The sequence below is a fragment of the Delphinus delphis genome, chromosome 15, assembly GCF_949987515.2.
Source record: "Delphinus delphis chromosome 15, mDelDel1.2, whole genome shotgun sequence".
NCBI lineage: Eukaryota > Metazoa > Chordata > Mammalia > Artiodactyla > Delphinidae > Delphinus > Delphinus delphis.
In genome coordinates this window covers 4,422,251-4,435,988 of record NC_082697.1, presented here as the reverse complement: position 1 = coordinate 4,435,988, position 13,738 = coordinate 4,422,251, and the positions used below count along the sequence as shown (strand labels likewise).

At 47.8% G+C, this 13,738-nt stretch overlaps 1 protein-coding gene across 10 annotated transcripts in view; it reads left to right on the top strand.

Moving 5' to 3' along the window:
* STX16 (syntaxin 16) overlaps positions 1-13,001 on the top strand; it is a 34,220-nt gene extending 21,219 nt beyond the window's left edge. For 3 of the 10 annotated variants that reach the window (XM_060033355.1, XM_060033353.1, XM_060033360.1), the window contains exon 8: positions 1,474-4,397. In XM_060033355.1, coding sequence (XP_059889338.1) covers positions 1,474-1,578 — 105 coding nt within the window. In that variant the 3' untranslated portion in view covers positions 1,579-4,397. The other 7 variants (XR_009522253.1, XR_009522254.1, XM_060033356.1 and 4 more) reach the window with 7 other exon arrangements.
* Positions 13,002-13,738: the final 737 nt, after the last annotated feature.

Below are 13,738 nucleotides of genomic sequence, written 5' to 3'. Positions count from 1 at the left end.
ACAGAAAGACCTCGCATAGGTCTGACCAGAAGCCCTTCACTGCCTCTTCCACGTGCTTTTGTCACCACATGCCGGATGGGGAATGGCGCTCCAGCATAGACTGAGAAAAAAGAGGCTGGCCTTGTACACGCAGAGGGCTTTTTAAGCGTTGGGTTCATTCGGTTGCCAAGCTTTGTATATTAAAAGAGTGAAAACTAACTTTAGTTTGTCACTCTGTAATGCCCGGCCTTTCATATGCTGTTGAATTACGCATCGGTTTTGACGTTTCTTAAATAAAAACTAGCGAAACTTGTTTTTTGATATAACACAGATAAAGGGAAAAAGCTTTCTCCGCGCAAGTGTACAAATCTAGTGGGAACTAAAAATTTTGTTTAAGGTTCTGCTTTATAAACCGTTTTGAGAGGTTTCGAAGTATACCATTTGGTGTCAGCTTCCGTGGTGTTGCAGGTTACTTATTAGAAAACTAAGCACGCGCCGTCCTCTTTCTCCAGGCACGGCTGGCCGTTGCCTTGGCGGTCGGCTCATCTGAGGCTGATGGAGCCTTGGGAGCTGCTCCACACGGGCCGGGCTCTCCAGACGGGTGAACCTGTCTGCGCTGAGGTTTCCTCCTGTGGCTGAGTGGCTCCTGGTGGGCGGGCAGGCTCGCTTAGGAAACAGACGTCCTGGTCAGAAGGTTGGTGGGGACGGGGAAGTAGGGCAGAGGAGGCTGCACGTTCTGAGCAGGTACGGCCCTCAGGCTGTCTCCTTGCTTTCACCTTCACTGTGAAGCAGCACTGTCCACGGAAGGGCAGGACGTGCTCTCCCCGACGTGGGCAGTGACCCCCTCACGACTCTCTCCTCCCCTCTCCTTTCTGTGGGTCACATTCTGCACCACGGGCGTGCGTGTCACCGGACGCACAGCACTGGACTCGGTGGGTTGTTTCTGCGCTTGATACCACAGGGCCAACTTTCCTGTTTCTACTTCAAAGGTTGAATTTCTTCTTGTTCCCAAATTCAGAGGAGGTAGAAAACAAGCTTCTTTGGGACCCTCGGTTCCATCCCTGCTGGCTGTGGTAACTTTAGCCAGGTGTTCGATTTCTTAGTGAAGGAGCTGTGCGTTTATCCAGAGAACTGTGTCCGGAAGTGAGAGGCTTCTGTTGAAAGAGTGGGTCCTTGCGGTCAGTGGAAGGAGAAGTAAGGAGAAGCGGCCCACAGGGATCTGAAAGCAGAGCCTTCTGCCTCTCCGGCGGCCTCCGTGTGATGGCGGGTCCCCAGCGCGGGCGTTAGCGAAGCCGGGTAAATAGGGAGCTCCGGGGTCTTGGGACTCGCGTGGATTGAACCCGCGGGAGCTGATGGCAGGGATCGTGGTGATGGAGCCGGTGGCAGAGGTGTCGGGTGTGTGGGTGCAGCCAGAGGCCTAGGACTGGAAGTGAGCGAGACACGATTTGGGATTTTGGGGAAAATGACGGCCTTTTTTCCCTCCTCTCTCTGTAGGCAGAGCAGTATCAAAAGAAGAATCGGAAGATGCTTGTGATTTTAATATTATTTGTCATCATCATTGTCCTCATTGTTGTCCTCGTCGGCGTGAAGTCGCACTGAGCAGCGTGGGGTCGGTGTGTGAGGCCCGCGTGGACCCGGGTGCGCGCGCCCGGCGCCCGCGGGTTCCTGCGGAGGCGCGGCCCCGGGCCCGTCGGGGCCACGAGCGTTTCCATGGACTCGGCCGCACAGTCGTGCTCACGCGAGGGGAAGGGGCTTCTGGTTTTCCTTCACTGTCAACACTTGAAGGACCTTGGATACTGCTGCAGATTAGAGATGAGTTCTCTCTTCAGTTATAATATATTTTTTTTTTAGAAAGAGAAAACGAGTTGAAGGTTCACAGGCCTCCTCACGCTGTTCAATATATTATAGCTGTACGTGCTATTTTTTTTAGCAGTCACGTCTGAGCAGCATGTTAAAATAATTTTTGGAAAAATTTTTTTCAAACCATCTGGTTTTTAAGAAATTTGGTACCAAAAATTTATGAGTAAAGGCAAAAATGCCTCTTCATTTTTCTCGATATATTTTCCAGTTGAAAACAAACTGAGAAGTCCTTTAAGAATTTATAATCCATTCCCCATTAACTTAATTTAGCTTTTCCATCACTGTTAATGATCAGAGTAACAAAGTGTGAAAAATAAGAAACCATCGTTGATGTTAATTAACACATTTAGATGGGCCAGTTAAAACAGCTGTATAAGTTTAAATTAATTGTAAATGGAGTATTCCTCATCTAAAATTTGTGCACTGCATGTTCTCCTGTAAGCAAAAGGGGTTACTAAGCAAAACCGCCTAAATTTAAAAGTTGGTGATTTGAAATAACCTCACATTGAGAGGAAGCCCGGTAGTGTTGTGAAAGTCGCCAGAAGCAGCCGGTGTGTCCCTGTGCTCGTCCCCAGCCATCCTTGCTCAATGCACTGCTTATGTACTCACTACTTAATGACCTGTTCAAACCAGACACCATTTAATGAACTGTGAATTTACACAGAGGCCATTCTAAATGGGTCACCCCATATAGGATTAGTGGGTCTCAAATTATTAACCACACATCACTCCATTTCAAAGTAAAATATTCCGCCAGTGGTTTGATTTATTGGCCTTTCCATTGCCACTTACCATGCCCCGAAAGTGGGCCTATTCTTGCAATTTGTGAAAATCCTGCCTAGAAAAGCCCCTCGTTTGTGTGCGCGTGAATCAGATCGCCAACGTAGGACTTCGTTGTTTACTTACCTATTATCAATATGGTGCTTGAATATATCCCTGGACCTGTGGAATAATGTGGAAAGTGATGATAACTTTGAAAACTGAAGTTGTTCATGTTTTAATTGGTCTTGAGACACCAGTATTGTTTTAATGGTCTTTGCATCATTTTCAATGGCTTTCCATGATTTTTACCTTTCTTAAAATGTTTTAAAAGAGCATGATCTCATTAAATGTGCTGCCGTTTATTTGGACCAGTCACATAAAATGTCTCTCTAGGATTGACTTTGAAGTTATTTCCAGAAATTTAAACTCAAGTCCCGAGATTCAAGTTGTCCAAACAGATCATGGGCTTAAAACCCAGACCCCTGCCCCAGCCTTCCCTTCCCAAGTGGTTTACGACGCCGGGCAGTCACTGGTTTTCTTATTACTGATGTGGCTGTAGGAGGATCTAAAGGTGCCCCTGGCACTTCAGGAAATAGCACGGCATTCCCTGACAGTTATTTATGGGGAAAGAAGGTCAGGGGATAAGAGGCCAGCCCCTCCTCGATCGCCCCTGAAACGGGGGGCTTCTGCGGTCCTCGAGAGTAGCTGTAGGCGTCTTTCGTCTCAACGGTTTTGACCTCATGGAGTCAAGCTGCTGCTAGGAGTGGGGCTGTCGAGATGAGGGGCTTCCCTCCCAGACGGTCTGCGGTGGTGATATGGGTTACTGCTGAGGCTTTGCAAGTTGGAAGGAAAGTGACCCATTAAGAAAGGATCACTCTTCATTTGTATTTATTTTCAGTGAATAGGGTGACTAGAGTTGGGTTTTTTACCCAACTCATTTGGGTAAAAGTATGAATCTGACTAGGAATGGTTTGAAGGATCCTGTGTGGGATCCGGGCAGCTGGCCGGATCCGGTGCAGTGCCAGCTAAAGGCCAGCCGTCCGCTGCCACCACTGTGGCCCCAGGTGGGGAAGTGGCCCTGAGCCCACGCACCGCAAAGCGCTGTCCTGCTCTGCTGAGCCTTCACTTGCGGAAAGCGCGGCAGCGTTGCGGGTAGCAGGTTAGTACTCAGCATCCCGGCACCTGAGGGTCCTTCCCGCCCTCCTTTTCCTGCCGGCAGCTCCGGTGGCGGTGATGCCCTGCCCAGTTTCTCCCCTCGCCTGGAGTGCGCCCCGAGAAGAGGACCCACAGGGAGGGCTCCCCTGGGCGCAGCCCGGACCCCTGCCCCCTGTTAACGTGCCCTGGGTGGCTCTGTTGACCAGGGCTGGAGAGGGGAAACGTAGACATTGACTGTCAGTTCCCCAAAGCTCCTGATCTTTCCCGGGAGATCGTAACTGAAAGCTACTGTCTCTTGTTTTATTAATTTGGGGTTGCGGGGAGGTGCTGGCTCGCCCACCATGGGTGTGAAGCCGCATACGTCTCTAATTTAACGAATTTACTGCGTTCTCTGCTAACTGAGAAAGCATTATTTATTTGTTTTGACACAAGCGCTTTCAGTGTTTTATCCTGGCTAATGGCTTCTTAAAAGTAATAAAACCCTTCCAACCTAATTGGTCAGATAAGACTTTTTTTCTTGTGTGCTTAAATAAAGCAATTAGTGAAGCGCTTCTATCTAAAATGACTTTTTTTGTCCTTTTTTAAAAACTAATTTACTGTTACTGGAAACTTTTTGTACAATAAAGCAGTCGTGCAGATTAAAGAACATCCTGCTATCCTAGTATTAATTTTAACGATGGGGTGCATGTTTTCTTCATGTGCGTCTGTGTTTCGGGAGAGCCTGGCCTGTTCTGTGATCGTTTGGGCTGATGACTGTTTGTTTTGTGCCGAGGCCTTTGTCTCAGTGTCTGAGAGTCCATCTTTCTGTCTAATGGATGCTTTCAAGGGGACCAGTCGATTTGCTATCCACTATACAAAAAGACAGATAATTACTTTCCTTATGAAAATGTATGCTTTCTATACATACCAAGAAACACTGGAGATCTTAGATAAAACCGTAGTTACGTGTGCCTTTTTGAGAAGTAATTCGTACACAAGGGCTCCGGGAGACTTGAACTTCTAAATGACTTCGAACGTTTCCCATCCTATTAATCCGAAAATTTCAGAGGTGGTGTTTGCCAGTCGAACTCAAAGCCAGGACCGTATTTCCCCTCGAACGTCCTGGGCTCCTCCAAGGCCGGGATGGTTCTCTGTAAACTCATCGCTGACTCTCACCCACGTATGCCTGGCGAGAGATGCCATCGGGGCGCGCCGGGCGTGTGTCTTCTTAGCTGCACCCCAGGGTCCGCACACATGGAAGCGGGAGCTGACTCTGCAGGCGGTCTCCTTGGGCGCCAGGCATTCAGTCCTTGGAGGTCGCTGGTGCCCCAGGCAACACGGTGTCTTTGGAGCCCGCTGATCCACACGGAAGAAGCAACCTCCTCTTCCTGTGCGCTCACCTTGTCTTTGGACTAGAACCACAGCCCCCCAGCTTGCTTATCAGCCATTGGCTCTGTCCACGATCAAGTCCACTCTCCAAGGATACACACCGAAGAAACGCTCCATCCTGATGGGGCCACGGTAGAAGCGGCCACACGCGTGGGCTCTGCCGGACGCGTGTGTTCCTTGAGCGGTAGCCTCGTGGGTCGTGTTCCCGCTGAGGTTTTGGTGGCCTTCTCTTGAGGTGGTGCTCCAGGTACGCGCAGGTACAGTGATTGGAAACACTGCCTGCTGGGCAGAGAGCTCCTTGGGTGCCGACCCTCAGGCGTGACTGTGTCGCGTGTGGGCCGTTGGGTGGTTCCTCTCAGGGACACACACTGACGGTAGGAGGACAGGCTGCGAGTAGTTGCCCCTGTCAGTGTCCTGAGCGCCTTCTCAGAGCTGTGATGGTAACCTGGAGTCGGAGCAGCCTAGAATCCCGCCTGGTTTGTCCGTCACACCTGTGTAGCCACAGCAGAACGACCCACCCAGCCTGCCATCATCTGCTTCTGCATTTATTGGGTAGCGTGTTTCTCTACTTGCTGGCTTATTAACTCTGGTCATCAGGACCCCCTGTTCTAGTCAAATGTGGGACCCATGCAGAGAAACTGGCTCGCTGTCTCCGCAGATCGGACACTCATTAGTCGGGTGTAGGGAGGATGGGGTGGTGCTAATTCATCGTCTGGTTATCCTAAGTGTCCTCTCCTCCTAAGACTTAGAGGGGCACACTCGGTTTGTTTGATGTTAGCTACACTGAAACTCAGCGCTGTGCACACGGGGACATGTGGGCCCGAGGCGTAGATCCCTGTGTGTGTGAGCCCTTTAAAAACTCCTAGTTTCCTCTCTCCAAGTTCCCTGCACCACCCAGGTGCCACCTCGAACCCTGCTGCCTGATGTTTTTGTTTAGTTTTGTTTTTAAATTGGGAGACAACAACCCCCTTCGAAATGATGGGTGTTAGAACTAATGAGGGTGCTGGTGCGGGAGTGTAGAGCCTCTGCTCGTCCGAAGGTGTCTCCGATTCAGGACTTGGAGTCGGACGGTGGGCATCAGCTGTGTGCCGTGCGCATCCCGTCCCCCGACTCCGCGCCACCCCCACGGCGGTCTGCTGGTCCGTGGCTGGGTCTTCTTCCAACACAAAGGGACATTCCACAGCGTCAAATGGCAGGGATTTGTGTACAATTATCTGGTCAGTTGAGGCAAAAGAAAATAACCGTTTGTCCAATTGTCCAAATGAGCTCTCTGGCCTGCCGTGAATGTTTAAGATAATTGTGTGGGCCCCCGTTTCAGCTCTGCAATCTGGCTAAAATGGACCATTTAAGTGAGACTCCACTCAGTGCGGTGCACATGTAAATCGGGCTTAGTTAAGCTAGACCACTGGGTTTAGTGATCTCTGTTTGTCAACTGTTATGCTAAAATTGCTTTTTAGCTAATTGTCCAAATTCCGCCGTTAGGAATCACTATTTCTCTCATTTTGTAATTGTTGTAATGGAAGCAGAAGGGCTCTGGTTTGCATCATTTGATCTCTTTTGCTCAGAGGAAGTGCTGAGGGAATCAAATGGTTGTTTTTGTTTTTGTTTTTTTTAACTTGGTGTTCTGATTCGGCACCATAATAGACCTCCATTTTCATCAGCTGTTAGGGAAATAGAGCAGCCCCCCTTCTCCCCGCCAAACCTCCCCCTTTTCCAGATGGGGAAACTGAGAGCCGACAGAGGGTTTGCCAGGGTCACGAGACTAGTGGAACGCACGGCGGGAACTAGAATCTTCGACTTCCCAATTTCCAGACCAGTACTGTTCCTGCTTATGCCCTTTTCATTGTTCATTTCTTTCCATAAAATTAAATGACCTTCTTCCAGAAAGATTTAATGGTCAAGATGTGATTTGGTAAAAGCTTCCTCAAGGATTTTTTTTTTTCTTATTACAAAGATTAGAACAGACTGAGGCTAAGAGAGATTTGCCAACAGCGGTATGTCATTACCCCGAGCTCAGTTTTTCGTGTAATTGGTGTGAAGAGCTGGCTGCCGATGACTAAGGCTGCCGCCCAGCAGACAGTAACGCTGCTTTTGTGATATGCCTCGGTGTGCGTACGTGTCCATCTGCGGTTGTCCACATAAAAGGTGTACGTCTGCATAAAACGCTGACCAAGATGGATCGTGTCATGTTGACGTTGTAAATAATAAAAAACAGTCTCGAGCAGAACTGATTTTACAGTTGCCTGAGAATGTAGCGCTTCATTTCCACGATAGGCAGTGGCTAGAAATTGATTTTTTTAAATCCAATTAAGCCTCAAGGTTGGTTATCCATTTAAAAGGTCGGCTGAGTTAAACGATGACAGTACCTTCAGTTCATGCTAATAATTAAATTTACACAGGACTTCAACACTTAACGTCCTGCCTTGTGGAGGCACCCGTCGTGTGTTTTTGCACAACAGCGGCAGGCGAAAGTCCCCGGCGAAGGTGCAGACACACAGCAGATCGTGCACCCTGTCTTGCTAAGTGCCAGAGCCGGCTGCCATGCAGCCCTGTCACTCCTTCCCCTCGGACTGCCGCAGCCCCCCGCGCCTGACACTGTACCCCGCCCACCTCTCCTCTCCCTGTTCTATGGCCCCAGGAGTACTGGAGGATGGAGAGTAGCCTCTCATTTAAAGGATAGGGAAAAAAAAGAGGGGAACTCTTGGTTTCATGTGCTGCTGAATTTATAATGTCACAAATCAATCATGTTTTAAAAACAGTACTTTATAGTGCGTACTTACTACATGTTCCCAACGTTTTAAGAAAAAGCCTTCAGAATGTCTTTTTATGGTTCTCATAGGTGATGTTTAAGTGTTACTGAATTTATGAAGATGTTAGGAGAACCACAGACCTGATTGGAATGCGTTTTACTCTGTTTGGGTTATAATGTCACTCAAGTTTCGTAAATCACCGAGAAGGGATAAGTGATCTGATTTCAAACCTAGCATTTTAACCTGCATGGTAAATACGTGCAAGGTTGCTGCATCTTTGTGCTTCCCATCCATGACTAGGAACCGGCCCAAAATATGGAGCCTTCCAGAATCAGTGAGAAAAAAATACTGAATTTCCTTCTCATGGGCCTTAAAAAAAAAACAAACCCAACGATTTCTGGTGAATTTTTCCCTCCCCCAGCCTCACCTCCACACTGCTCAGCTCTACCAAAATCATCAGCAACAGATTCGGATTCGTCTTTACTTTTGAAGAGATCCACATTTAGATACTAAGATAGACGTGTTGCTTTACACAAGAGTGTTTCTGCAAAAAAAATGTGACTCAGGTTTTTGAAGACTGAGTCATTTTCAAGGTACTCGAGAAGCCTACTACTTCAGAGGATCCTGTAAGGGAAGCTTTTCCTAAAGAAACGATTTCTTGATCAAAATAAACACGGACCCCTCGTTTCGCTTTCCTATACATCTCCGTTTTATAGGCTGAGTTTGCTTCAAGGAATGTGGAACCACGTTTGGTCTGTTAATGATTTCTCTCTTACTTCCTTCAGCCACCCCATCCCCAGGCTCCAGGTCTTCAATATGCCCTTGAAAACTTGTACAACCACAAAAATAATTTTGCAGGTGTTGAGAAGTAAATAGAAATTTAGTTCCCGAGACATGAGGGTCATTACTATCTGACACTCTCCCCTTCCTGGGAGAATCATTTAGGCTGCTAGCACGGCCAGGGGGCTCCGAGAGCAACTCATTCAGCCCTCATTTTATCGAGAAGCCCCGAAAACTGATGCTAAGAAGGCATGCTTTTTGTTGTTCATAAATGATTCCACTAGTAACGTTTTTATTAACACATTCTGTCGTCCCACTGATCCTGGAAGGTTAAAAACAAACACAGGACTTGAGATGAGACTACAGAATGTGCTTTTAAAGCAAAGCGCAGAAGATGACATGCAATATGCTGTCTTTTGTGTAAGATCCGTGAATATATATCATCTTTTTTTTTTTTCAAAAGGAAACAAGAAAGATAAACTAAAAAGTAATAAAAATGGTTACTGTGGGAGAATGCGGAAAGGGGTGGGACAGGAGATTTCTCTGAGCGTTCCTTTTTACAGCTTCATCTCTTGAACCGTACAAATGTTTTACGTGTTCAAAAACTGAAAATGTAAAAAAAACTACAAAACAGCTGTAAAACAAAGAATGTTGCCCATCATCCAGTTCTACCTACCATATACCCTGAAAGGAATTCAGGGTGGAGATCAGGAATGAGGCCCTCTGTGCTCTGGGAAAACAAGGAGAACAGGCCCTCAGATAGTTAGATCTTTTCAGGAGAAAATTTCATGAACCTAGATTCTTGTATCTTCCCATACTTAGAAAAGTGCTGAAATCTTGAACTGAGGTATCTGTTCCTCGTGACTAATAGTAACCTTCTACCAAGACGTGTGCTTAATTGCACCTACCCCTTCTCCAATATCACATATATACTGACACCTCCCCCCGCCCCACCTCTTTGGAGCAGTTCCTCAGAGCTCCTGGGCTAGAGTCCTCAGTGAGTCCCCAAATAGAACTGAACTCACGGCTCTCACGTTGTGCGTTTTTACTTCAGTTGACCCAGCAAACCCTTATGTTGAATACAAACAGAAACAGGAATCTAGATGGACGTCACATAGACAGACCACACAGACACGAAGTAAACTTTGAAGATCTCAGTGGGATACATTCTAAGAACATGAAGGAAGAAAGGAAGGAGGGAGGGAGGGAGGGAGGAAAGAAGGAAGGAAGGAGGGGAGGAAGGAAGCTTGATGCGGTAGGTTTGTTGTCAGGAGTGGACGCTATTTGGTGAGAGTTGTAGGAAAGAACAACTGAGTGTCCCTATAAAACAAATTCTACTGCTGTCCTCTAGAAGGATGGGGAGCAGTGACACCCAAGGAGCTGTGAGCACACCTGGAATGCAGTTCTGGGTTTCTCCATAGGAAGCTCTTACTTTCTTACCAGCCATTCCCCCAACCAAAAGGAAACAGGGTTCCTTGGAAGTGGCTGGCTGTAGATGTGGGGCAAGGAAGGGACACTGTGAGCCCGGGGGTCATCTTATTGTTCCAGAAAGGACAGAAGTACACAAAAACCGATAGGGACATGGGAAAAAGACACAGGAGCCTGCCTGCTGGGCTCTCAACGGCCTAAGTGGGGACGCTTGGAGCAGAGATGCTGAAAGATACCCACTTATGTATGTCCTCAGTGGGGGAAAGGCCGGCATCCTGGGCTTGCAGCCACTGCAGTTGCCCAGGCCCTGTCTTGGGTTCAATGCTCTTCTGTCACCATCTTGAAAAAGAGGCTCCGCATTTTCATTTTGGCCCTAGACCTCCACAGGTGATGGGCTTCTTTACTCAAGAATACCAGGCAGGGCTTCCCTGGTGGCGCAGTGGTTGGGAGTCCGCCTGCTGATGCAGGGGGTGCGGGTTCGTGGCCCGGTCCGGGAAGAACCCACATGCCGCAGAGCGGCTGGGCCTGTGAGCCATGGCTGCTGAGCCTGCGCGTCCGGAGCCTGTGCTCCGCAACGGGAGAGGCCACAACAGTGAGAGGCCCGCGTACCACAAAAAAAAAAAAAAAAAAAATACCAGGCAGCAAGTGTAGAAGGGATGAGATAGCTGGAAACATAACCATGCTGCAACCAGTCCTTGATGCAGGCAGAGATCATTATTGGATTTGAAAGCCATGGGGGAAAGGTTGTCAGGAAACAGAACATTCTCATCGTCTCAGAGTGCCACTCCACGCATTATAAAGAGGAAGCTGATTTCCATTCTATTCGGTATAAAGGGGGAAGTGTGCCTTCACCATGAAGAGATCTGGCCGACCCCGCTTAGACCAAGTTACCAGCCTTGGCCAATAAGGCGAGACAACCTAGGTTATGTGGTTCCTGATGGGGCCCAGTGGGAAACACAATGTGCACTGTTGCCAAAAACATCTAACCCGAATCTAATCATAAGGAAACCATCAGAGGAGTCCAGACTGTGGGGACCTTCTGTGAGACGCGTCAATGTCAGAAAAGACAAAGGCAGGGATTGTTCTGGATTAAAGGAGACCAAAGAGGCTTGACAACCCAGCAGAACGCCTGATCCTTACTTGGATTCTGGATTTAAAAGGAAAAGGCCATGAAGGACATTGTGGGGACAAATTAAAGAAGTTTCAATGGGAACTGCATGTTAGGTGATAGAATGGCTTCTGTGTTGAATTTCCATGGCTGTTGTCATCATGGGGGCTGGTGTCCCTGTTCCTAAGAGAGATGCACAGAGGCATGTAGGGTTAAGTGTGTGCAGCTAACTTTACATGATGCAGAGAAAAATACCTATATCTACACCCATACATATCCATACACATATATGTGAACCTAGGTGAAGCGCATATTCATTGTACTGGTTTTTCAACTTTTCCATAAGTTCATGCATTTTTCAAAAAAGTGTTTAGGGAAATGTGATTTTTATGGCAATCAGTTAATTTTCAATCCTTGAGGGAACATACAAATCTTCTAGTTGCCACGTCTGACGCAGTATTTACAAAATGTAACTGGGAGGCTCCCTGAGGTCCAGGCATGGTGATGGAGGGCACACGCTGGACACAGGCAGCCTCCAGGGAGGTCATGCATGGGTCACCCACCACCCTTCTTGGATGGGAGCTCCCTTGCAGGCCAGCTGCTCCATGGAGGGAGGTGGCTGGAGCCGAGCCTTCCTCTGCATCCTCTGCGAACAAGAAGCAGCAGGTCATTCTCCACCAGGGACAAGCCCTCCCTTGATTTCACGTTGGTCCTGACTGAGGCACGTCCACTGGCTTTCAGTGGCCCGCAAGGTCAAGTCCAAAGGCCAGGGCTCAGCATACATCTCACGCACACTTTATGTGCAGCCACGGGAGCCACGGTGGTTCCAGAATGGGCCCTGCCCGTTAGTAGTACTTTGGGTCTTCGCGTGAGCGATTCCCTTGTCAGGGATCAGACTGGCCGGCACACCTGCCCTCAAGACCCAGCTCAAATATCTCATCCAAACTCAGTCTTCTCCCAGTGACTGAATTTCTTGGTTTTACTGCTGTGTTTGTTCCTTCACCCCTGTGCGCACGTGCACACACGCACACACGCATGTGCGTACACACACACACACACACACACACACACACACACACACACTGCTGCACATCCCCAAAGCCTGACCTGGCCTGAAGCTCTTCAGAACTGGTACTCATATGTTTTGATTTTATATAGGTAAACTCTGGCATGAAATTAACACAAAAATGCACATTTCATACACAGAGAGCCATCTTACATGATATGACTTAAGTATTATGTTCTAGTGTGTAACCTGTACCAAAAAACTTCCTAATATGTCCTGGGAACTTTATTCTGATTTCTTCCAGAAGATTTTAGTCTTTTCCTCAACTCCTAAATTAAAAGTCTGAAGACCCAGTTGAGTTTGGAATGAGTTTCAAGTCATCAAAAACATGAGTTACTTCTTGGGTTGCATTAAAGAGCCTGGTAAGTTGTTTTAAATTTTCATTTTTTAAGAAAATTAAATTGAGGTGAATTTTTCATTGACAGTGAAATATATACTAAGCTCAGGATTAATACCTTCATAAAAATTTATCTAAACAAAGTGGGGCCTGTCTTATTTATGTTGAAGTCTGCAGAGTCTGCAGAGAAAAGGGGAAAGTACTTTCCTGGAATATAGTTATATCTGTCACAAGCGGCATCTTGAGGAAATTGGCAGGCGTTTGAAGTGGAATAATTCCTTAGTGTTCTGTTTAGTTTGGATTTCTTTGATTCAGGGATGGCTTAAAACCAGAATCAGGAATATCTGCTTCTAACAAGCATCTACCATTTTCTCTTGCTTTGTGTACGTAAGTGTTCAATAAATGTTGGTTACATTTAATCATCTTGTTCACCCTTTCTTGGGGCCATCGGGGTTATTCAGTCTATTATTAAATACGGAAGAATTCTAAAGGGAAAGATGGTCTACCAGCAGTTTCTCTGCCCCCCTCCCGCCCCCCAACTCCCTGTACACAAACACTGCCAGATCTGGCTTTCTGAAATGCGGCTTAGATCCTCCCTCACTTTGCAAAAGTCTATGGATTGACTCAAAGACTCCCTGGTCCCCCTGACCCTGCTCCTTCCCTAGTCTCTGGCAACCCGCTGCTCTTACACTCTGGTTTCAGAGCCCCGTGGACACGGGGGTCCGTGCCTCCCCCCATCCCCGTCCCGTCCCGTCCCGTCCCATCCCGTTAGCCTGCGTAAGTCCTATTTCATCCATCAGGGCAGGGCTTAATGTCCCTCACCTTCCAGGAAGCCCTCCCCACCGCCCCCAAGTGCCCCACACGCCTGTCTGCAGCATATTTGCAAACAGAAGAGTGACAGATCTTCATGCATGCTCTTCGTACCCTTTACAAATGTGTGAAAACATTCAGCTGCTTTAAAATCTTTTGAGGAAAATAAGCTCCAATTAGCGCCGACTTTTGTGTCGGGAAAGCTGAGGGTTTCGAAGGAATTCCTTTCACTCAGTCAGAAACTGAGGGCTGCTCTGTGCCAGGCCCTGAAGAAAGAGGCTCTAGTCCGTGGGATGCTTGGGGCCGTCTGCCCTGTGCCAGGGACAGACGTGGAG